The sequence below is a fragment of the Ambystoma mexicanum genome, chromosome 4q (genome assembly GCF_040938575.1).
Source record: "Ambystoma mexicanum isolate Mex_15411 chromosome 4q, UKY_AmexF1_1, whole genome shotgun sequence".
Taxonomy (NCBI): Eukaryota; Metazoa; Chordata; class Amphibia; order Caudata; family Ambystomatidae; genus Ambystoma; species Ambystoma mexicanum.
Window position 1 is genome coordinate 20,103,435 of NC_090928.1, and position 24,833 is coordinate 20,128,267.

The 24,833-nt window shown below is 49.1% G+C and overlaps 1 protein-coding gene across 6 annotated transcripts in view; it reads left to right on the top strand.

Moving 5' to 3' along the window:
- Positions 1 to 24,833, top strand: part of TARBP1 (TAR (HIV-1) RNA binding protein 1) — a 2,688,190-nt gene that overhangs the window by 400,020 nt on the left and 2,263,337 nt on the right. For all 6 annotated transcript variants that reach the window (XM_069607367.1, XM_069607363.1, XM_069607366.1 and 3 more), the window contains exon 5: positions 14,679 to 14,731. In XM_069607367.1, coding sequence (XP_069463468.1) covers positions 14,679 to 14,731 — 53 coding nt within the window. The remainder of the gene's footprint in view (positions 1 to 14,678; positions 14,732 to 24,833) is intronic.

Sequence of the window (24,833 nt, forward strand, 5' to 3'; positions counted from 1 at the left end):
GCACATATGTCTATATCCGCAATCCATTTGGCCAATACCGGCTTCTCTGGTGAGACCCACAGATGGACAATGTTTCGCTTAACCAGTCCAGCTGCCATGAAAATAAAGTTTTTCCCCATTTATTAGTGACGTGTTCATCGGGTATACCCATCAGTAGTAGCTTAGGGTCCATTGGCGCCTCTCTCCCCCAGTGTTTCTGCCAGTTTATTGCAGCTTTGTTGCCAGTACCTTTTGGATTTGAGGACATTCCCACAGGATATGTATGAAGGTTCCCTCTCCCTCCCGGCATCGCAAACAATTTGGACTGGAAGCCCAATCCCATCTGTACAATGCCACCCTAGGATAATACACTCTGTGCAATATCTTGCGTGTACCAGGCGGATTCTAGAAGCGATTGCTATTTCCCTTGGGTGCATCAGTGCTAGGATCTAATCCTCCGGGTCAATAGTGCCCACATCTACTTCCTACTTCCCATTTCTGCTTTAAGGCGACCAGTTCCGGTGTGGCAAAGGCCGTTATGGCTCTGTACAGAGTGGATGTGACCTTGACGGGTACACATTCTATCAAGAGATTGCGTTCTATGGGAGTACATTGTGGCAAATTTGCAAATGAGGGTATGTTTCTACGCAGTGCATGTGTGGTTTGTGTGTAGTGGTAGTATTCTGTCTGTGGGAGTCCATACGTCTGCCGTAGCGACGCAAAAGAAATTAGATTGCTCTCGGCCAGGACATTGCCGACCACCGTGATCTGGGTCTTGGCCCATCGCGACCATATCGGTAATTTGTTCACCTCAGCTAGGTTACTGTTATTCCACAGGGGATACATCCGGGTCACCATGTGGTCCCAGCCGATGTTTGTGCTCTCTTCCATACCATTGCAATGTGTGCTGCTGTCGTTTGTGGGGGCGGGGGGGGTTAGTGAGGGATTGATGAAGCAACGTTATGGGCGAGGTGTGTTCGGTCGACCCTGTGTTTCGGCTCTGATGTGTGGCAGTTCCCGATTGCCATGAAGCATGTCGTTGATTAGACATTTGGCTCGCTCAGCAATACGTTTGAAGGTGCGGTAGGCCTATGCCCCCTCCCAGATTGATCGTTGTAGTGTACTGAGAACAATACGTGGGTGTCCCCACCCCATATGAGTTCCCAGAGAAGGCAGTCTATCCGGTGGAACTCGGGGGCAGGCATCCAGAGCGAAGCGTTTTGGAAAGGGTGTAGAAATCGGGGCAGCGCTAGCATTTTCAACAAGGCTGCCCTGTCCAGCAGTGTCGGGGGGGAGGTGCCTCCAATGCCAGACATCGCCAGTGAATCAGTCGATAACTGGGTGTAGGTTACGAGGAACATACTTTGAGATTCCCCAAGATCTGAATGACCAGGTAGCAAAAACGTTCATTTTCAATCTGATATGGGCAGTGAGGTGGTATAGCAAGCTCTCCCCCTTTGATCAGAAAGAGGTCTGATTTTCCCCAATTGACTTATAGTCCGCAAAATGTGCCAAAACCTGCCAGTATTTGTGTAACCACTAGACCGGAGTGAGCCGGGTCATCTAGATATATCAGCAGGTCGTCTGTATATAGAGTTTATCCTGCCCACCCTACGGCCAGCTGAAGCCCTTCCATGTATTAGTTTGACGAAGCCATAGGGCTAGGGGTTCGATAGCCAACACGAATAATAAAGGACAAGGGGGCACCCTTGTCGACTACCCCTGCCCAGCGTAAAAGGGCTCGGAGGCCCAGCCATTGACCCTGACCTCTGCTTGTGGGGACTCATACAGCAGCTTCACCCATCCCAGGAATGTTTCACCAACTCCCGTCTGACACAGGGTCTCCCAAAGGCTTTCCCATATCACTGCTTTCTCAAAATTGATTGCTAACAGGGCGAGGGGAGTGTTAAGGATCGGCGTCCGTTCTAGGAATAAGTGGAGGCGTCTTAAGTTCATGCGTGTCGATCTGTTCGGCATGCAGCTACATTGGTCGGGGTGGATCAGTGAGAGGATAACTGCAGTCTTGTCGCAAGCACCTTTGCTAGAATTTTGGCCTCCCCATTGATCAGTGAGATCGGTCTATACGAACTACAGAGCTCTGGGGTTTTTCCTGGCTTGGGGATGACTACCATGCTAGCCCTGCGTAGGTCTGGAGGAAGGAGACCTTGGTCTCTGCAATGGAGAAACAATTTGTGCAACAGGGTCGCCTTTGCCTCCCAGCCCAGTTTTTTCCAAGTCTCGACCGGGAATCCGTTAGGGTCCGGTGCTTTCCTGGAGTTCAGTGGGCAGTGGCCTTTGCTATTTCGGTTTCTGTGAGATCTATATCCAGCTGCGCTCGTTGGGAGTCAGTCAGCTGGGGAAGGGAAATGTTATCTAGTATGCAGAGATCTACCGGGACAGTTGGGCCCTGATAGTGTGGCTTAGTATTCCGCAAACTTCTGTTATGGCAGCGTCCTGTTGCACCAGCTTATTGTGGCTATTCGTAATTTCTCTGACATACCGGTGCCCTTCCTCTCTTCTCCATCCAAGCTAGCAACTTTCCTGCTTTGTCCCTGTGGTCATAAATGTGCACCCGTGTTAACCAGTGAGCATGTTTTGCATCAAGTGCAATATTCCGGAGGCACTCTTTGGCCCTTAGAAGGGATCGGTGTATCTCAGGGGTATTCTGTATATACTTGGCCTCCCACTCTTCAGCCTCCTTCTCTGCCACTGCCACCTTGCGTTTATGTTCCTTTTTCTTTGCAGACGTCCCCTTGTAGTACAGTTTTACAAGCCTCCCAAACCACTGCCGGGACATCGACCGAGGAGGAGTTTATCTCGAAATATTCCACGGTTTTCTCGTGAATATGGTCCACAATTTCGGGAAAGCCGAGGTAATAGCTATGCAGCCGCCATGATTTGGGGGACGGAGGGGGTATTGACGGCTATCTCTATCACCGAGGGCGAATGGTCCGATATGCCCCAGGGTAGCAGATACGCTGTGGTGACCCTGTAGGTGTCCAGGCTTGGGAAGAAAATGTAATCTAATTTGGACAGTGAGGCATGCGCCCCTGAGTGGAACGAGTATCCGGTCTCTAGTGGGTGAAGTTCTCTCCATAAATCACATATGTCCAGGGCGGATGCAAATGTCTAGTAGGAGAGTTGGGGTTCCGCCCTCTGATATGAGTGCGATTTGTGTGGTATTCATAACATCATTGAAATCACCCCAAGAATCCATAGGTCCGGGTGGTGCTTCACATTATATTCCCAGTATCTACCAAAAGCCCTCCTTTAAGCATGGGGGGGGCATATATGGCCAGGATGCCTATGGTTTAGTTGCATAGTGTGCCTTGCATAGGACAAATCCACCCCTGGGGTCCTGTTCCACTGAATTCAAAGTAAGTGGGAGGCGCTTGTGTATTAAAACCAGAACACGGCGGGAACCCATGGTGAAACCCGCGTGTAGAGCAGTGTAGTAATTTGTTCTGTGAAAGAGGGTGCATGTCGTCCCCGCCAGATGCGATTCTGTGATAAGGGCAATGTCGGGGGAGTGCCTTTTAAGGAACTGGGTGACCAGGCGTCTCTTCATCCCAGACCCCAGAACATTAACATTCCAGTTGAGAAGCCGAAGGCACTTATCCGGGCCCATGGTCCCTAACGAGTTCTGAGTGTGTGCCATGGGTAGTCACTGATATGCCGCCACGGGTGAACAATGTTTCTTATGGGTATGATTTGGTTCGGGTAAGTGTATGTATTGTGGTGTTCACACATTTGTCTAACTCAAACAGTGGTAAACATCCCCACCCTCCCCATACTCCACCTCAACCCGAAGTATCTGTCGCCCGAACATTAGCCGTGAGACGAGTAGAACCAGCTCCCAGCCTTAACCAGTAAACGTACTACACCTGCTGTAGACTTGGAAGTCCTGGGTGGTGGCCATGGTGGCCGCTGCTGCTATGGTAACACCTTGGCAAAAATGGAGTGGAAGTCAATATAGCACCCTGGTCGATGCACCAGCTCTCATCTGTCTCTGCATCTTCTCTATTCCTGTGTCCGTCACCATCAGATCGCTGACCTCAGGAGTCCACTCCTTGTTCCGGGTCGTTCTGTTCCGGCGGTAGGGGTTGTCGTGCTGGTGGGCCTCGGATCGGCCGGGCTCAGTGTCTTACTCTGGGATCGGGCTGTCTGCTCCCCAATTTCCTTCAATATGGTTTTACGCCCACTTCCAGGCCTCCCGTGGATCAGTTAAGTGCACTGTGGTGCCGTTGTGGTAAATCTTTAACTGGGCCGGGAAGAGCAGTCCATATTTCATGTTCATGGAGTGGAGTTTCCTCTTCAGGTGTTCGAAGGATTGCCTGGCCTTTTGCACCTCTTGAGTATAATCCGGAAAGAAGGCGATTCTGGAGCAGTTGTGTGAGATCGTCCCTTTTGTGCGAGCCAACTGTAAAATTGCATCTCTATCTCGATAGTGTAAGAGTTTGGCAATAACTGTTCTTGGACAGGCGCCCGGGGGGTAGGCCTTCCGATGGGTTCTGTCAATCGAGAAGAATTTGGAAAAGTATTTCGGTGCAAAGAGGTCCGACAACCATTGTACCAAAAAGAGTTCCATACCGGGCCCTTCTTTGTTCTCTGGAATGCCTAGGATACGAATATTGTTGCGATGTGATCTACCCTCGCCCTTGTCGACCCTCGCCTCGACGGTCTTCCGGCGCGTCATTGTTTGTGATAGTTGTTGCCGCACTCCACCGAGGTCGTCTTCTACTCCAGAGACGCGGTGTTCTACCTCTGCAGTTCGGGAGGATAGTTTCTGGAGGTCGTGGCAGAGAAAAGACACTTCAGCTGTGATGCCGTCCATCTTTTTCTCCATGGAGGATGGAGAATTGGTGATGGCAGCCATCGCGTCTTTCAGCGATAAAGGTTCAACTGTGGAAGGTGAGGTCATCTGCGATATAGAGTCCATCGCTGCAGTGGAGACATTGGTCGCGTATTGGTCCACGATACTCTGTGTAGACGCCTTTTCGAGGGGATTGGGTCCACCGACGTATTCCATATCTATGACATGTAATCACCACAGCTGTGCTGCTTCGGAAACTTTTTTCGGCGTCTGCGTCCTGCGTCGATGACGTCGATGCGCCGTCGTCGAGGACCTCGTCCGACGTTATCCGATGTGATAAGTAGGACGCACGACGCCCGTAGCCTCAGTTCCGTTTTTTCCGCGAACGTGTTGCTTCGTGTTTCTCGGTTCTTCGCCTCGACTCTTTGGAGTTCTGTTCTTCCCGGTTCTTCGAACCTGTTCGTTTTGTGAAAATCCTTTGAAGATGTCTTCTACTTCGTCTTCAACCCCGCGTCCGGGCTTCAAGAAGTGCGGGGAGTGTGGGTCCAAGATGTCGGTGACGGACTCGCACGACGCCTGCCTCTGGTGCCTCGGGGAGGCCCACGACACGGATGACTGTATCGACTGCCAGTCGCTCAGGTCCAAAGCCTTACGCGAACGTAAGAAGAAGTTGTCGGTAGGTCGGGTGTCCAAGCCCCGGAAGTCGAAGTCTGCGGGGCTTTCGACGGATGATTCGAGGGGTGACTCTCCGCGTCATCGTCGGAAGTCTCGTGGGTCTCCTTCTAGGAGTCGGTCTCGCCACTCCTCAGCCTCTTCGAGGCATTCTCGGAAGCGCCGTCACCGGTCGTCTTCCAGGTCCTCTTCCGAGGACTCTGCCCGGCACGTCGGTTACCCCTCCAGCCGTGTGACGCCGGAGGAATAGGCTTCCTTCGGGAAGAAAATGCTGGCGATTCTTGAGTCGCAGGGTACTAAGCCGTCCGCGCCCCCGAGTGGGGTCGGCCGTGAGAGGTCGAGAGACACCGCTCGCAAGAGTGGTCGGCACGAGTCACGGGAGAGGTCCCGTTCGGACAAGGAGGCTCGTTCTCGCCGTACCCGTTCCAGGTCCCGGTCCTCGACGCGTTCGAGACTGTGTGCACCTGTGAGGTCTTCGAGGAAGACATCGACGTCTGAGGCGTCGAGGGCGTCGACAGGTTTTCTCGAGGCTCTGGCTCCGAGGAAGTCGTCGAAGCCGTCGACGCTCAGGTCGTCGAAGGACACGCTCGGAGCTCCGGCTTCGAGGGCTGTGTCGACGCCGCCGATGCTGGAGGCGCTGCATCTGACGTCGACGCCGATTTCCTCGTCGTCGACGCCGATCCTCTCGGCGCCGATGCCGGTTTTCTCGACGTCGGCGCCGATTCGCTCGACGCCATCGACGCCTTTCGTGTCGGAGGTACCCCGTGTCACGGGAGAACCCCCTAGGAAGGCTCTGGTTAAGAGCAAGCACTCTCGGGTGCCTTCTTTTCGCCACCTGGAGTATATTTCAGAGGCGGATGAGGATTCTGATGGCCTGGTTCCTAGTCAGGTGCCAGATGAAATTGTCTCGGGCCATAGTCAGTTTGACGATTTGAGGCAGTCACTGCATGATGCCAGTGGACTGGACACCTCTCCGGAGGTGGAGTTTTGTAGGCCTGAGCCTGGCTCTCATGCCGATTCCTCGTACCGGCGCCTTATGGCTAGGGTTTCTGAGTACTTGGGATGGTCTGCTCCCCCAGGGGAGTTTGTGCAGGATGATCTGACGGACATCCTTGATGTTGGTCCCCCAACTGACCCGGTACTGCCGTTCCATATGGCTTTACAGAGAAGGGTGGCGGCGGCTTGGACTGCTCCGGAGAGTCTCCCGGCGGTGGGCAGATCCTTGTCGCGAAAATACCGTCCAGCCAGTAGCGACCCCTGCTACTTGACCAGGCACCCCACTCCGGAGAGTTTGGTGGTGCAGGCGGCCACGGCCCCGGCAAAGCAGGCGTCGTACCCTACCATCCCTCCTGATAGGGACGACAAATGTTTTGATGGTTGGGCGAAGAAAGTGTTTTCTTCTGGTGGTATGGCGCTTCAGGCGGCCAACTCCATTTGTGCCTTGTCTCGTTTCACGCACACTCTGTGGAACTGTGTTGCGTTAGCGGCTGAACATATTCCCGAAGGGGACGAACGGGATGGTTTCCTTGCTATGGTCCAGGATGGTAAGGATGCCATGTGTGAGTCCGTTCAGTCGGGTTTGGACTTAGCTGAATGCGTCAGTAGGTCCATGGCGGCGAGCACCGTGATACGCAGGTTTGCGTGGTTGCGGAAGTCGGGGTTTGCTCCTGATGTGCAGTCCCGGCTTCTCAACATGCCCTTTGACGGTGAACACCTTTTTGGCAGCAAGGCTGACGAGAGTCTTGAGAGGTTGCAGACCTTAAAAGCTGCAGCTAAGTCGTTGGGCGCTGCAGTTCGCCAGCCTCCGCCTTTTCGTCCTAGGGGACAGCAGTGGAGGGGTGGTTCCTTTCGCTATTACTCGTCCTTCAGTAGAGCGAGAGGAGCTGGCAGTCAAAGAGGCCAACGCAGGGGTACCAGAGGTGGACGACAGGGTACCCGTGGTGCCAAGGCCGCTCGGGCAGTTGCCTCTTTGCCCTCAGGTAACGCCGCAGCCGCTCCCACTCAGTCATGAGGCCATGTCACATGGTTCGCCAGTTGGGGGAAGGCTGGCGCAGCATCTTGGAGAGTGGCAAGCCATTACTTCAGATGTGTGGGTTCTGGAGATCATAACCCACGGCTACTGTCTTCCCTTTCGGCACAGGCCTCGCGACAATCCACCGGGGAACCTCTTTGCAGAGTCCGGATCCGCTCCTTGCGCAGGAAATTCAAGCCCTGCTGGAGAAAGGCGCCATAGAACTGGTGCCTGTAGCGGAGAGGAACAAGAGATGGTATTCCCCTTATTTTTTGATTTCCAAGAAAGACGGGGGATTGAGACCCATCATGGACTTGCGCGGTTTGAACAAACTCCTCAGGAAGGACAAGTTCAAGATGGTTACTCTCTCTCAAGTCCTCCAGGCCCTTCAGCTTCAGGACTGGTTGGTGTCACTCGACCTCAAGGATGCTTACTTCCATGTGCCGATCCATCCCAAGCACAAGAAGTACCTGAGGTTCGCGGTTGGCGACTCGCACTTTCAGTTTCGGGTCCTGCCGTTCGGATTGACCTCCGCCCCGAGGGTTTTCACCAAGCTCATGGTGGTGGTGGCAGCGCATCTCAGGCAAGGGGGGATTCACATCTACCCCTACCTGGACGATTGGTTGATCAGGGGGAGCTCTCCCGAGCAAGTCCTGGATCATCTATCCGTCACCTGCCACTCCCTTCACAGGCTGGGCTTCTCCCTCAACTTAAAGAAGTCCCATTTGACGCCAACACAGCGGCTCCAGTACATCGGAGCAGTGCTCGACACTTCCCTGGGGCAGTGTTTTCCTCCCCAGGTGAGGGCTCTTCACATTCAGCAGATGGTGCACAAGTTTCAGCATGCCCAGACGCTCCCTGCGTTCGAGTTCTTGAGGTTGCTCGGCCTCATGGCATCCTGCATTCTTCTGGTGCCAGAGGCTCGCCTGCGGATGAGATCTTTGCAGTGGGCACTCAAGACGCAATGGTCGCAGTCCTCCGGCAGGATGTCGGGCTCGGTTCAGGTGCCACCCTCGGTCGCCCGGGACCTTCTGTGGTGGGCCGTCGAAGGCAACTTGATGAAGGGGGCTCCATTTTGGCTACCCTGGCCGGAGGTGACGATCGTGACGGATGCATCCCTCACGGGATGGGGAGCTCATGCCAACGGGCTGACAGTCAGCGGTCGTTGGTCTCCGTCGTAGTCCAGACTCCATATCAATCTGTTGGAGCTGAGGGCCGTCAGGCTAGCCCTGAAGGCTTTTCTGCCGACTGTGCGAGGAAAGAATGTCCTGATCCTGACGGACTACAAGAAAAAGTAAGGTAATGATACCGTACTTAAGACTGGTGCTCTCAGTTGACCTTAAATAAGGTTGCACAATCATATGTAGCTCTTGCGTGAAGTAATTCAAATGTCAAACAAAATATATTTCCAAACGGTACAAGGTTTTCCAAGAGAAATGTTTAATTCACATTTCTTGGTATTATATTTCTTGATTAGTTCAAATATTGCGAGGCAACTCGAAATAGATAGGTCAATTATTCACAATAGTACATATGCCAATGCATTTCGGTCAGAGACCATCTTCAGGGCTGTACTGAAGTGAGTATAAAATCTACACAGTGTTAACATCAATCATTCATCGAAAAGCACATAAATGTAATTCATAATTCAAAATAAAGCAAAGCACATACCCCAAATAGATCCAAATTAATGTTGAACATGTGGGAGAAAAATAAAGGAAAATATGTCAAAACACGCCATATCGCTAAGTAATCATAGCTGTTTACCATCTTCGTATCCCGTAACCTGTACCTGCTAAATGTGAGTTGTCCTCTCCTGTGAATGCGTTCATATTCCTGTTAAATGCCAGAGGGGAAGTATGTATTACTATTACTATCACTATATCCAGATGTGTAACTAAGCCGATAAGATAAATGGGCTCTTACCTGCACACGTATGACTCGCGCGCGGAACCGATCGCGCTCGCTGTGAAAGCGAAAGTGAGCCGCGCGCGGGCAATGATGCTTTTAAGGGTAGTCATGGGAACCTGGGCGGGGCGTCGAGCAGCAGCACAGTTGCTGTTGCACGTACGCCTCGGACCCACCGCCCTGCGGGTTCGCAGGGGGGCGGGACTGTTGCCATGACCTTCAGGTGTATGTGTGTTGTGTGTTGCTAATGAAGGAATTAACTCGTATGTATAGGTGTGGACAAAGCCTTGGCAATTGGTTAAAGCAAATCACGTCTCTTAGTTCTATATCCATGTTCGTGTTCTGTAAATGTCAACAAACGTAGGTGTCAGTCTAGGTTTGAATCTGATTGTATGGAGTGGATCGTGTGACACATATAAACATTTCTTTCAATTACTTCACGCAAGAGCTACATATGATTGTGCAACCTTATTTAAGGTCAACTGAGAGCACCAGTCTTAAGTACGGTATCATTACCTTACTTTTTCTTGTAATTTGTTTAGTGCGATCCGGATGCCACAGGATCACTCATAGACTGGCAGCTCCAGGTCAAAATATTGATATATACAATTTTCCTAAATGAACTTTATGTATATTAAAGGACCCAACTACTGTGGTGCCCACCTTCACATTGTACTTCTGATCCTGACGGACAACACAGTGGCCATGCACTACCTCAACAAAAAGGGGGGGGCAGGGTCACTTCCTCTGTGCAGGGAGGCGATGCAGCTCGAGTTCTGGGCCATCCAGCAGGAAGTTTCGATCTCGGCAGTTCATCTGGCCGGAGACGAAAACGTGACGGCGGACGCTCTGAGCAGGCAGAGCGCTATCTCTCACGAGTGGGAGTTGGCTCAGGAGATTCTCCTGGAGATCTTCGCCCTTTGGGGGACCCCTCAAGTGGATCTCTTCGCCTCCAGTGTCAACCGGAAGTGCGAAAGGTTTTGCTCGCGGGAATTTCCTCCAAAAGGAGCCTTAGGAGACGCGTTCGTGGTGGAGTGGTCATTCCCGCTGCTGTACGCGCTTCCTCCAGTCCCCGTCATCCCGCAAGTGCTGCGGAGGTTACGGAAGTTCGGTTCCCGGATGATGCTCATTGCTCCGGCGTGGGCTCGGAGGACGTGGTACCTGGACCTTCTCGACTTGTCCATCTGCCCTCCACGTCGTCTTCCCTACCGAGACGATCTGCTCTCACGGGAGGGGGGTCAGGTTCTCCATCCAGAGGTCAGGTCCCTCAACCTTCACGCTTGGCTTCTGAAAGGTTGAGGTATAAGGATTGGGACCTCCCTGAAGACGTGATGGAGGTGTTGCTTTCGGCCCGTAGGCCGGCAACAAAGTCTCTGTACTGTTGCCGTTGGCGTAAGTTCTGCGACTGGTGCAGAGTTCAGAATGTGGATCCTTTTGCATGTGACATCCCCATGGTTCTGTCCTTTTTACTTTCTTTGGCCCACAGGGGCTTGCAAGTGGGTACCGTTAAAGGTTACCTGGCGGCGCTGTCCATCTTTAAGCGCTCGTCTGAAGAGTGTTCTTACTTTAAAATCCCTTTTAATTTCGCAGTTTCTGAAAGGGCTCACTAATGTGTTCCATCCGTCACCTTTCCTGGTGCCCGGTTGGGATTTAAACCTTGTTCTTAAGTTTCTTATGGGTGCTCCGTTTGAGCCTTTACATTCTTGCCCTTTGAGGCTGTTAACTCTGAAAACTGTGTTTTTAGTTGCGGTTACTTCCGCTCGCAGAGTGAGTGAGTTACAGGCACTTTCAGTTAAGCCACCCTTCACTGTATTTCACAAGGACAGGGTTGTCCTTCGAGTTCGTCCTTCTTTTCTTCCGAAGGTAGTGTCGGAATTTCATTTGGACCAGAAGGTTGTTCTTCCGGCATTCTATCCTCCTCCGCATCCTGGTAAGGAAGAGGAGAGGCTCCATAGGCTTGATCCTAGGAGAGCTTTAAGCTTTTATGTTTCACGCATGTCCCGGGTCAGAGTGGACGATCAACTCTTTATTGGTTACGCTGGAAAGCGTTTGGGACAAGCTGTGACGAAACAGACTGTCTCGCTGGATTATTTTAGCCATCTCGGAGTGTTACCGCTTGGCGGGTAAGGACCCACGGCTGGCTTGCGGGCCCATTCTACCAGGGGTGTGGCTGCATCTACTGCCCTGCAAAGGGGTGTTCCTATTCGCAACATCTGTGATGCAGCCACCTGGGCTTCAGTACATACATTTGTACGTCACTATTCCCTCGATTCCATCCGAGGGCAGGATCTGGCCTTTGGCAAGGCGGTCCTTTGCTCTGCTATTTGATTGGCTATTCTAAATTTTGATTCTAAATTCTTTCCCTCCTCCTTGCTCTGGTACTGCTTTGGGAGTCTGTCATAGATATGGAATATGTCGGAGGACCCAATCCCCTCGAAGAACAAGTTACTTTATTACCTGGTAACGTTCTTTCGATGGGATGGTCCGACGACGTATTCCATATCGCTCCCGCCCTGCCTTCCCCGCTGCAGAATTTCTTTTGCGATTGCAGCTTACGTTCCGCAAGGCTTTGTGTGTGACTGGCAGTTGACTGATGTCACACGTTCTGGGGGAAAAAACTACAACTGAGCCTACGGGCGTCGTGCGTCCTACTTATCACATCGGATGACGTCGGACGTCGGAGGAGGTCCTCGACGACGGCGCATCGACGTCATCGACGCAGGACGCAGACGCCGAAAAAAGTTTCCGAAGCAGCACAGCTGTGGTGATTACATGTCATAGATATGGAATACGTCGTCGGACCATCCCATCGAAAGAACGTTACCAGGTAAGAAAGTAACTTGTTCTTTTGCTTTATCTTTACCTATTCCTTGACCCAGTGTTCACAGAGAAGCAAGGAATTTGCAGCGTCTGTGGGTTCCGCTTGTGATCCCTGAAAGGGGGGCGGGGTCGGAGCATCTTGTGCAGCATCGACATGGGTGGACCCAGCACCCAAGGACAGCAAGAGGTGTTTTTCCTCCCAGGGAGTCTGGGGTTAAAGTCCTGATGCGCAGTCGCTAGCGTTAGAGGGAGCAGAAGGCCTAGGGCAGTGGCGTCACGTGTGGCTTGTTCATTGCGACGCACTTCCTGCCCCAGATGTTACTGTGTGGATATCTCTTCTGTTTTCTCCCGTCACATACTGTATTCCAGTGTTTACAGGGGAAAGGGCCATCTGCGGTGTCCGTTGGTTCCGTTGATAACTGCAGAGGGGGAGGGGTCAATGTGCCCTCAGTGGCACAGCCACAGGTGGATCCAGCGCCCCGGGGCAGCGGGAAACAGATTTCTTGGGAGGCCTATAGTTATTGTCCCAGTGTGCAATCACACCGCCAGAGGCCAGTAGATCTCGGGTGGTAGCGTCAGGTGTAAGCCCTTCAAATGCCGTTCAGTTCCAATCCCACGTGGCACACTTGAGTAGCAGTTATGAACCGGCGGGTCATGTTTGCCTCCCCCGGTTGGTGCCAAGCCTTGGGTGCGGATGTGTTGTATAGCTTGTTGGTGTCACAGCGAGCAGGTTATGCCTCTAGCTGTCTATCCAGCACCCCCTCGATCGATGTAGCCTAATATATGTTCAGGCAGAGGCACTAACTGGCGGTCCAGCTGTGTCTAGTGGGTCTTTCGCTCTACGGCTCACTATAAGTACTGATTTGGCGTACTCCGTATATTCGCCTGTCGAGTCTGCTTGGTCATCTGCAGGGCTGGGCTACTCGGGCCCGGTCTGCTCCCCCGGTTCGCCCCAGTTTATGCCCACCAAGTGTCCCCTTCCGGTAGGCAGTGGCTAATCTGATGCGGGCAGATAGAATGGTCCCCCCAGTGCAGGCTTAGCAGAGTCACCGGGTGTCCTGCCCCCCCCCCACTGCCTTGTGTCCAAGCTTCCTTACCGTTGTTGTACGCATCTCATTGGTGAGACCTGTTCGGTCTTCGGGTTGTGAGAGTGTGTTGCAGGGGCGCTCTTCAGTCCGGATGAGTTCTGGGGGCACCAACCCTGCCTGTTCCATGTGGCACCGGCATACAAACATTCTCCAATTGCTGCTACGTATGTATAGGGTACTGTTTCCACGTACCAGTGTACCAGTGTCTGTTAGGCGCTTGCAGCCCAGTGTTCATGTGCTATGCTCGTGATTCAGTTATCTCAGGAGGGTAGCAGCAATAGGGCACAACACTCCTCGCACCGCCGCAAGCTGTGCGAGGCTTCTCCGGATGTGTTACGCAGCGTCATGATTCTCGGCGGTCTGTTTATATGCAGGCCGGACGGTGCTCATGCGCCTCCGTTGGACGATAGTTTCCCTGGGCCTTCCGTGGTACCTGTAGCGTGCATACGCCGTTCACTCGGTCCCAAGTCCTCCGCTTGCCCGCTCCTCAGCGCGTCTTCTCTCCCGCGTTTAGGGTGCCGGTCGTGGCCATTTTGTGGAGAGGTGCCTTCTCTCCAGGTTCGGGTAATGCAGCAAGGGTCAACTCCGGGGCTCACCCTCCTTCCCCCCTACCAACATTCATTTGCACCTTCCCACATCTAATGGTGCAGTTAAAGAGAATTTCTCCAAATAGTGCAGGGTATACAGAAGGATAATTTTGGCAGCCCCGAGAGCTTCAGACTCGCGTTCGCATCGCTCGGCAGTTGGCCATGCCCGAGCTCCCGCACTCTTGAATAATTCCTTAATACATAACATCACTTCAGCCAGTTTGGTTGAGTAAAGTGAATGTGACCAGGGTACGTAGTTTAGGATCTCTTTGAAGATGGAAGGTGGGCATGGGTCTGATTGAAAGCCTACTGCTCGGATGGGTTTGACCAGTACTAGTAGTTTGGGGAGTGCCTACACAAGAAGTTAAAGTAAAGCTGGCCTTAAAATGCCTAATGCCTCTCCTGCTTTCCACCGGTCCTCCATGGTTTCTTCACGTTTAATTCACACAGACCATGTTGGTCATTGTCAACGTTCTCTGCAGTTGTACTTGGTCTGAAGACTTGTTATGCCCCTCCCAACCCAGCTCACCAAAAACTTGGAGTACTAATAAAGAATATCCTAAGCCAGTCCGTAATGCTGCTTCCTTAATTATACTGATTTCTTATGACCAAGATGCAGTCTTCCTCATTTGTAAAGGTGTTTTCTTCCTACTTTGTTTTTCTGTGTTTAGTTTGCCTTATAAAATCTGTACTTCCCAAAGGCTGCTAGACCAAAATGTTTTAAAAAAAAAAAAAAGAAATGTAAGTACAATAACAATGCTATAATTTGTAAAATAAACTTGTAATTTTTCTCTCTCTAGTTTATTATGGGACCTTTATTGGATGCAATTTCAGAAAGCAGCCTTTTTAGCAGGTAAATATGTTTCCATTGCTAGTGTTATGTAATTTAGTCTAATTGTAGAGTTGATATGCTACTCGTCTAGTTACCATTTTGAGCCTCATGATGAGTACAGTGCAAAAGGAGTCTACAGACCTTGGGCACAAGCCTCGGGTCATTGAGGAGAAGCCTTCTAAAGTGATTAAACCCACCCTACAGTGATGGTCAAAGCCAGCCAATCTCCATTAAGGGGTACTTTCCAGACAACATACTCAAAATATATTCTTGAAATAGATGATTCCATGTTCGGGTAGTTGGCACCGATATTGTACGCCCATATGTTCTTTTTGTTGGCACTTGCTTTTCATGAGGTCGTCACAATCTATATTTAGCTTCAGAAAGGTTTTTGAACTTTGATCTCACCGGAGCATGAAGTGATACAAAAAAAAATTGGTTTGTTTTGTCTACTTTCTTTGGGCATTTATTTGGTGATTGTATTACAAGTTAAGAAATTGAAGACTAAAAATAACTACTTTTTGTATCCTTTAAGCAATAATGATCCGTTCCACAGACCCCCAGTGGATCTAAATATGTCCATTAGGATTCCATTTGCTGCCAAAGAGAACTTACCTACGGTACACTGCTTACCCCTGATTTTCTAGCATATGCTATACTGTCAGTAAAACGAATCTGCACATACTTGTATGCTCTGTAGACAATTGAAATTGCCTTAATCTGCACACTGTTTAGAAATTCGAATCTGCACATATTTGTATTCTGCCCCGTCACGCCTCCTGCCTACGACACATCGCCTTAGCAAACCTGACTCTGCCCTGCCCGTCTCCACAATATTCCTAGCATATGGTGCCCAGTTGTGCCCGGTTGTATTTCAGTAATTAAGCTGCACCTTCTAGAGTGACCCTCTTGCCCAATCGCCACTAACTTTGTTGCTAAACATCACCATAATTTGTACCGTAGTCCCTACGGGATTAGTTTAATATACCAGCCATTGTGTCACTCTCGCCCATTATGCACACATTAGATTTGCCGTCTATACACATCCTGGTCCATAGCCTGGACCATCCTAACCATCACCACCATAATGGCCATCACCAATACCACCCCATGCAATCTACAAGAGAGAACCCTGCGACTTAGAGCTAGGCTGCCCCGACTTTATGACATTAAAAACAAAAGAACCAGTCCACCAGCCCCGACACGCACCGCCATTAATCCTGACCTCCCAGCCTCAGTGACGGTAAATCATCCTGAACTACAAGGTGACCCATATCACAAACGGAGGAGACCCAACTACTTCAGTCGAAGTGCTGTCAAAGGCACCACTACAACTCCCACCTTATCAGGAGCCCTTATTAATGCTAGGTCCCTTATAGCTCACAATACCGAAATAGCTGATTTACTGGGTATGGACAATTTAGATATCCTTGCTGTTTCCGAAACTTGGCTCCACGATGCAGCTGGCCCTGCCCTCATGACCTCTATACCGGACAATTACAACATCCTAAGAGTCGACCGGCCTAACACTAAAGGAGGCGGCCTGGCCATTATAACCAAAACTCAGTTAGCTGCTAGACTTACCCCACACCCAGCAATTACATCCTGCGAACTTCTCTCAGCTAAAATACCGATCTCTAACAACAGCACACTAACGATACTCTTAGTGTACAGACCTCCAGGCCCACTAGGCAATTTCGAGGAAGACCTATCCAGTCTCCTTACGAACAGCATTATCAAGACTCCACCCAGCTCCTCTTACTAGGTGACTTCAACCTAGGCTTTAACGACGCTGAGGATAAACCAGCCCAATCTATCCAAACTATTTTAGTCAATCATGACATTACCCAAAAAGTCCTAGCTCCTACTCACATAAAAGGACGTACACTAGACTGGATAGCCAACCACAACTGTGACATCACTATCTCTAGTATTCTACCACAAATATGGACGGACCACTATCTTATATGCTTCACAGCCAGCATAGAGCCCCCCAAACCTAATAAGAATAAAATAGTACCCCCCATGCCAACGAGAAGTAAAAAAGAAATCACGGCTGAAAAACTTCTCCCACTACTCCTACCAGCTCTCTCCGCTAGTGCCAGTGAATCTAATCCTAGCGAGTTAGTTGAGGCATTTAACAATTCCATGACCAAAGCTCTAGACCTGATTGCCCCTATCAAACTCCAAAAAAGTAAACGGGAAGCTCACCTTAACTCATGGTTCACCCCCCAACTCAAAGAAATGCGTATCCAAAAACGCAAACTCCAAGCTATCTGGAGGCACACTCCCTCTGCTGACAATAAAACCACACTTGCCAACTTTGCAAAAAGTTACAAGAAGGAAAGGGAGGATCAGTGGGCGATGGCACCTTTACACTTTTGGATTCGGCTGTGGGTTAATGAACACGCAACTCTGTGCCATTTTATCTTACGTACTGTGTTGGGCAGACCAGGATGGAAAAAAATCCCATGGTTAGCCTATGTTTCTGCTAAATTGGGGGAAGTTAACCTAAGTGCCCTGTTTCCGCCTGAATCTTTAATCACTAAGCTTGAGGGGGCAGCCTACAAGGTTAAACTGGGAGAAATTGTAGCTAGGAAAAAAACTCTCATGGGATACACTCAGAAACGTGATTCTTTTCACTCTAGCATCAGCAATCTCTCTGGAATCCAATCATATTTGATTAGGAGCACTTTTAAAACAGACAGGTGGCTGATTACGAGGGCCCGCTTTGATTGTCTTCGGCTACAGGGAAACACGTGCAACTGGAAAAGTTTTCCCAGTGATGCCGGCTGCCCAGTCTGTGGCCACAAGCGTGAGGACCTTTTGCATTTGTTGTTCTTTTGCATAGGTTATGCGGGTATCCGCAGAATGACCCTGGTCCCCGCCCTCAAGAAAACGGAGATTCGTTCACACAAGGTTGCACTTGAGTTTCTTCTGAGTGCCGAGTCAGTTTTTACATCCTGGGCTCTGTTGACCTTTTTAAAAAGAGCGATGTATTTTAGAAAGAACTTATTAAATCTGCAAGGTGGGGGTAGTTAGTGCCACTAATTTTTACAATGAACTGTGTATGGGGAAAGGTGGTTGAGTCTTGTTTTATGCTTGACTATAATGTATAATTTTTAAATATCCCCTCCCGATCGGCAAGTAAGTGCTAGTTATTTTTATTATTGTAGATTGTGATTTGTAATTTTCGGTATCTACCTCTATTTGTCTTTTACATAATTGGTGTCTTTGTAATGTTGAAAACGTGTAATTTATCTCTTTTTGTCGTTTAATGGAATTTTTTATATTTCCGAATAAACTTGTTTGATTGATTGAATAATTCAAACTAAAAAAGACTCATTTAATGAAAGAATAAGCAAAGCCAACTCAAATTCTAAAGAACTCTTCACTATTCTCCGGGAATTGGAAAACCCAATTGCCCCCACAGACAATGTCCCCAAGGACAAACCGTGGTGCACTAGCATCCAGAATGCCCTAGCTAACAAAATTACAACCCTTCAATCTAAAATTGCAATGAAAAAAGCCTCCCTGAGCCCTAGTGGAACTCATACTACCCCACTGAAAGCAACACCCTGTATATCCACCCAAAGCAATAGTAATCCCTTCAGGTTTGCTAACCTCTCTATACTGGAAACTGAAAAGGTTATTCCATCGCTTAAACCATCAAACTGCCAAGGCGACAGCTGCCCTGCGCAAATCATCAAGGATGCAGCCAGAGATCTAGCACCCTTCATCTCGAAATTAATTAACGCATCCTTCAATACGAGTACTGTACCTACTAACCTCAAAGAATCCTGGGTACTGCCCTTACTCAAAAAACAGACACTTGACCCAGCTATCCCCACTAACTACAGGCCCATTACTACGGTCCCGTTTCTCCTTAAAATCATCGATAGAGTAGCATACCTCCAGATCCAAAACTATCTGGAGTCACACCAGCTATTAGGCTCACGGCAATCGGGCTTCAGACCACTTCACGGTACTGAAACGGCCCTAATCGACCTTAAGACCCACATCGACGAGTTGAAGGATAAAGGTAGAACAGCTATGCTCCTCCTCCTTGACCTATCAGCGGCCTTCAACCTGGTGGATCATGCAGTATTATGCAACCACTTAGCGTCCGCCGCTCACTTCTCAAGTGAAGCTATAGCATGGGTACAATCCTTCCTAGCCAACCGTACGATGAGTGTTCTCCCCTGTAGCTGCAGCGGACCCAATCCAAATCACTTGTGGTGTCCCACAAGGCTCATGTGTCTCCCCAACTATGTATAATATCTTCACTAAGCCACTCTTCGACAAACTTGACAGATTAGGGGTAACCTATACCAACTATGCGGACAACACGCAGATTCTCATACCTTTATCAGGCAATTTTGTCGAAGACACAGCTCTAGTAAACAAAATCTACCTCCTCATTCAGGCATGGATGGCCTCCCACAGCCTCTGCCTAAATGATGACAAAACTGAGATACTGATCCTGGGCTCCGACTCCTCCCTAAAAAAACTCAGCGTCAATTATCGCAATTTCAACATAGATGGTAATACAATCAAGGTGGCGACCGAGGTAAAAACACTAGGCTTTTACCTCGACTCCACTCGATTTGTTTTTTGAGAGATAAATACCCTGGCATCCTCGACAGCGTACACCTGCAAATTAATCAGGACTTGCAGACCTTACCTCTCTAAAACTAACTGCATCATGCTAGCTAACACACTAGTAATGTCAAAGTTGGACTATTGTAACGCCCTCTATGCAGGAGCTAATAAAACCATCATAAATAAAATGCAAATCCTTCAAAATAATGCTCTTAGAGCAGCCCTTGACATACCCCGTAGAGCACATATCTCCAACATCAGGAAAGACCACCACTGGCTCAAAATCAGCGACAGAGTCCTCCTCAAGACACTTTCTCTCACAAACAAAGGGCTTAACAATACAGCACCTCCCTACATCTCGGCCAGACAGACTAGAAAATCGTCCAGCCAGTACACCAGAGCTTCCAACCTCTTCTTGCTGGAAACCCCTAGATATAGACGATCCAAAGCAGGCGGAGCAAGCTTCCCTGTTAGAGCCGCCCAGGCTTGGAATGCACTGCCTTCTGCATTAAGAGCAAACCTATCCTACTCCAGCTTCAGAAGCAAGGTAAAAAACTGGCTCTGGTCCAACGACAACTAACCCTGTTGCACCTAACGATCGTGATACTCCTGAAATCCGGTTCCATGACCCTTCAGCCTTTACCTTCCTATCTCCCTGCATACATGTACCCTTAAACATTGTAAACTTGTTTGCTATCATCTCTACTGTTGTACTGACATATATGTATTGTTTTGGATACGTCTCCTATCGTCCATATGCATGTAACCTAAGCTTAAGTAACCTTGTACCTGCTGCGCCCGGCTACCCCTGGGTTTTGTGCGCATTATCAAATAATAAACTAAACTAAACTGTGGTGGTTGCTAATGTCTCAAGGCCAGAGTTATTAAGTCAGTGTAGTGTGAAGAGCCAGGAATGAGACGCAGACACTGAGCGTTCATAGTTTTGTCTATAAACCTTTATTTAACCAATAAGGGAATGGGAAAGGCTTGGCTATCCCTATGCTAGGAGGTGGTTTCCTCCTAGCATGTCCTCCTAGCATAGGGAGATTTCAGCAAGATGTCCAAATCAAAATGTCCTGTGTCTGATATCCTAGTCTGGCCCTCGCACTTAAAACATAACCCTATGGTGAAAAAGAGTAATGTCTTTAGCCTTGGTAGTGCACAAATTGTTCAGGTTCGAAAGTAAATGCCCAACTTTAACACAAGTTCCAATGGATACAATCCACAGTTCTAGGGGAGTGTTCCCTTCCCCTGGTTTTCACTTCACCAACACAACAGTTCTAAAGACTAGGATTCTTCTTTAAATGTCCCTGTACAACAACAAAAGTGTATGTTAAGCAACTCTGCTTCACCTGGTGAACTCTCCTGCCAGGTCTTTTCTCTTCTCTTATACTTCATATAACAATGATTGTAAACTTATTTGTCTGGTATACGTCCCTGCCAGGGCTTTTCCATCATGAGGATTATTCAACACACTTGCAAATGTCCGTGTGCATGGTATACTTTCTTTCCAGGACATTTGATTCATGAGCTTTATTCAACGCACTTGCAAACTTCACTGTGCCTGGTATGCTGCTCTTGCCAGGATTTTTCTTTCATCTGTTTCTCTTGACGCACTTGCAAAATTAATTCACAATAATATTTGGTGGCGGGCTTTACTCTTGATGTGTGCACATTGGCATTAGAATATCTTGTTTTTCCTCTTTGCCACTATCCATTGTATGTATTTTGTCTTATTTTCTCCTTTGGGTCCTTGGCCCCGTTATTCTCATTTGTTCACTCTTCCTCGTAGCCCCTGGACATCTAGCAACCGTCTCTCCCTCTGTGTACCACCCCCTTTGGTGCGCAGCATTCAGGGATCTGTGCTTCTCTCTTTCCCGGTTTCTTCGGTGGTTGGCGGCTTCCTTGCCACTTGCTTCCTGGTTGCCCCTGCACCAGAATTTCACTTCTCGGAGGTAGCTTAGTTCGGCTCTCACTTCCCTGCTCGTCTCACGCTTCCCGCTCGGCTCTCCCATGACTTCTGGCTTCTCGAGGTTGGCCCCTTCCGCAGCTGGCTTCACGTCCGCGGATACTGCTCCCCAGCCACTTACAGGCCATAGCTCTAACAGATGGTTGCCTCGGGCAGCATGACAAGGGGGTCCCTGTGTCGTCCTCTCGCTCCTGTTTACCTTCCTCTTTGGTGGTCTTGACTCTTCGGGACTCCTCCAGGCAGCGGTCTCTCTTCCAGCCATGCTGGATGTGCCTTTTAAATGTCCCGGGAACCTATCAGCGGTTCTCCACAACAAGACCAGGTTCTGTGCTTCTCACTGTCGATGATCTTCATTGCTCTAAGCAGCTTCCTCGTCACAGTGCTTTCATTTTCATAGGATTGATAGTGAGTTTTAGGAAATGTATGCGCAACACAAGGGAAGATGTTCATATTGAGTTCCCTGGGTGGTGGAAGGGAGTTATGGCAGTAAGCCATTAAGACCTGGGGAACAGAAGGGGTATTGCTGAAAGGTACAGGGGATACCATGTTCATCCCGTGATGCATCACCCCTTAAAGGTCACCTGCCCCATGTGATCCTCCCTAGTGTAGCCACCCCCAGGGTCAGGATCAGGTTGCGGCTCCCGGGCCCAGGTCACATGGAAAGAGCGTACCGCTGGGAAAGGAGTGATGACATCATCAAATTCATCACAGTAGCGAGGTCTTTTACAAGGGTCAAGGAGCCAGTACCAACCACCTGGAACAGCTCATGCAAGGGGGTAGAACTGCTAAGGGCAAACGCAGAGGTGCTAATACGTAAGGAAAACAAAAAGATAAGCGCCAAGCGAGCGGGTCATACACTGGAAAAAGCTAGAAAAAACATGGCTGCCCTTGTTTTACAGATCACCCCAATTTGATGCCAGGGTGAGTTTTTAGGTTATATTAGTCACTCCGTTATCGCTTATGCACAAGATCTCTATTAGTACAAACTCACCAAACGATACTCGCCTACGAGTTTATAAACGCCTAATAATTTTGGAGAAGCATAACCCAACACAAACAAGCTTTTTGTACCAATGTAATACCCACATATGTACTGGCATTTGGGTGTTTCACACGTGCACAACAATTATACACAAGCATGTCGTATGTCATTTAGTCCAGTGATCACTATTGTCAAATCCTAAGGAATGTAATAATTGTTCGAGGTTTGTTTTAATCCAATCATGGAAACAACCACTATAATATCACTTTCCGTTTTTCCTTGTCCCGTTTGTAACCCTTAGCTGCATACCAATCCTATCTCTGGTATGCTCATCCATTTATTTTTTCAATTGTTCCCCTCCTTATGTCTGTTGATGCATTGTTATGCAATAAAATCATTGCTTTTTATTTTTGTTACTACCTGCATTTATTGTCAGCCTTGATAAAGATGCTGTGTCGAAACATGTGTAAGCTGAAAATACTGCAATGTCAGGCGGATCGTTCTTCAAAATCAAGACACTGAATAAAACTCTACTGCTAAGTCCTTGTTACTAGTACACGTTTTGCATTCTTGAAATGTGTCCCCGGAAGATGGATTGATCGAAAATCAACACCTGTAAACAGGCGAAGGGTGAAAATCCAGCAGAATATCTTGAATTCCTAAAACAATGTTTTGAACAATATTCCCGAATCATTGCTACAGCTCTCTTATCTCCTTAGGCTGTGGTGGCACAATTTGTTATGGGGTTACAACCGGAAGTAGCAGATGGTTAAATAATCTGTCCTAATAGGCTCAGAGTGAAAGTACTGGAGAGGGGTTTTATTAGCTGCACAGCAGGTCTATGAGAAAAGAAAAAGAAGAAAAGAAAGTACTAAAACCAAGCTGATGGCATTACAGATACAGCAATTACAATCTTGCCACGGAAAGGGAGGATTCCGCGTGATGGATGGATGGGAGCGGAGCCGTGTAGTGGGGAGAGGTGCTCCTCAGCCCCATGAACAGGGCCAGGGTATTGAGAGATATGCTTACAGTGAGCAGTGCAATTACTGCAGAGTTTGGGCCCTGGAAAGCTGAATGTCTGAATCAACCTCAGTATGAGAGTCGAGGCGGTCAGCCAACTATACCGCTTAATCTTGCTGCTCCCTAAATTGATTGTAATATTGCTGGTCAAAAGGTATAATGCTTGGTTGACACTGGAGCGTTGAGTTCAGCACTGAAGGCCTCTGAATGTCTGATTGTTGTGCGCTCTGGTGAAATTGCTAATTTGAATGGATTGTGTCCTTCCACGTATTCCTCATCTTAGATGTATCCTTATCTTCAGCTTTGCTGTTTCAGAAATATTTTCTCTCTCCACCAGAAGGCGCTCCGCTCGAGGCTGCGGCGTCGATGTCCCTCTGCGGCATCCGTCGAGCGCTGACGTCATCCGCTGTATAAATGCCTCGAGCGTGCCCGTTGGCCTCAGTTCCGTTTTTCCGTTAGCTTCGCTTCAAATAGAGAAAACAGCGCTTCAGTTAGTACGATACTGTCGTCTTCATCTAACCCTTCCACACTGAAGACTGGATTCAAGAAATGCCAGAAATGTGGGAGAAAGATGTTGCTAACTGATCCCCATCAGAATTGCCTCTGGTGCCTCGGTTCCGACCACCGTATAGATGAGTGCGGTTCCTGTCAGTCGATAACCCATAAGGCCTTAAAAGAACAAAGAGGTAAACTTGCGGTGGGGGAGGAATCCTCGAAGTGTTCTTCGAGAGGGAGAAAAGACTCGGCTGAGTCTTCAGCAAAAGGTCACAAAAAATCTAGGTCGAGGAGCAGATCCAGGAAGTCCTCTTCGTCCGCTAAAGAGGCGAAGAAAAGGCGACACCGGTCTCCCTCTTCCTCTTCCTCTTCCTCTTCCTGGAAGACGTCTGAGGAAATCATAAAATGTCCGTCGAGGCATGACTCCCAAAAAAGTGGGAAGCTTTCAGAGCATCTATGTTCTCCAGCATGGGGTCTGGCATGGATTCACATGCTCATGAATATTCCCCGTCGTCAGGCTGGGAATCCTCGGTAAAGAAAAAAACAGTATCAGTTTCGTTTCTGATCTGTCTTTCGTAGTAGTAACCAATCACTGATCTCTGCGTCATACTGACCACAGCCAATGACTGCCCTCTACCTAAGCCCCGCCTCTGGCAGCCATCTTCAGATTTTTACCGCACGTTCAAGTGTTGGGATCCTCGTGCTATTGCTCTCGAGCGTTAGTGCTATTTTTTCACGTTTTTTCTCAAAAACTTCGTTTTTTCGGTCAAAAACAGCCTCAAGCTCCACCGACTCTTCATCCGATCAACGGGGACCCGTGTCGGATTCGTCTACGCCCCTCAAGGGTGAAGATTTCGTCGAGCTACGCTTTTGGATGACTCCAGAAGTTTCTCAGGCCCATCTCGGACATGGCCCAGGAGAAGGGAATCTCGACGCCCGGAAAGCTGTTCAGGGTCTGCCCTGGATGCCAGCTGCAGAATGTCTTTAAGGAGGACGAACACTCCTTTTGTCTTTACTGCCTACATGAGGACAAGACGCACGTGGAAAAGGACTGT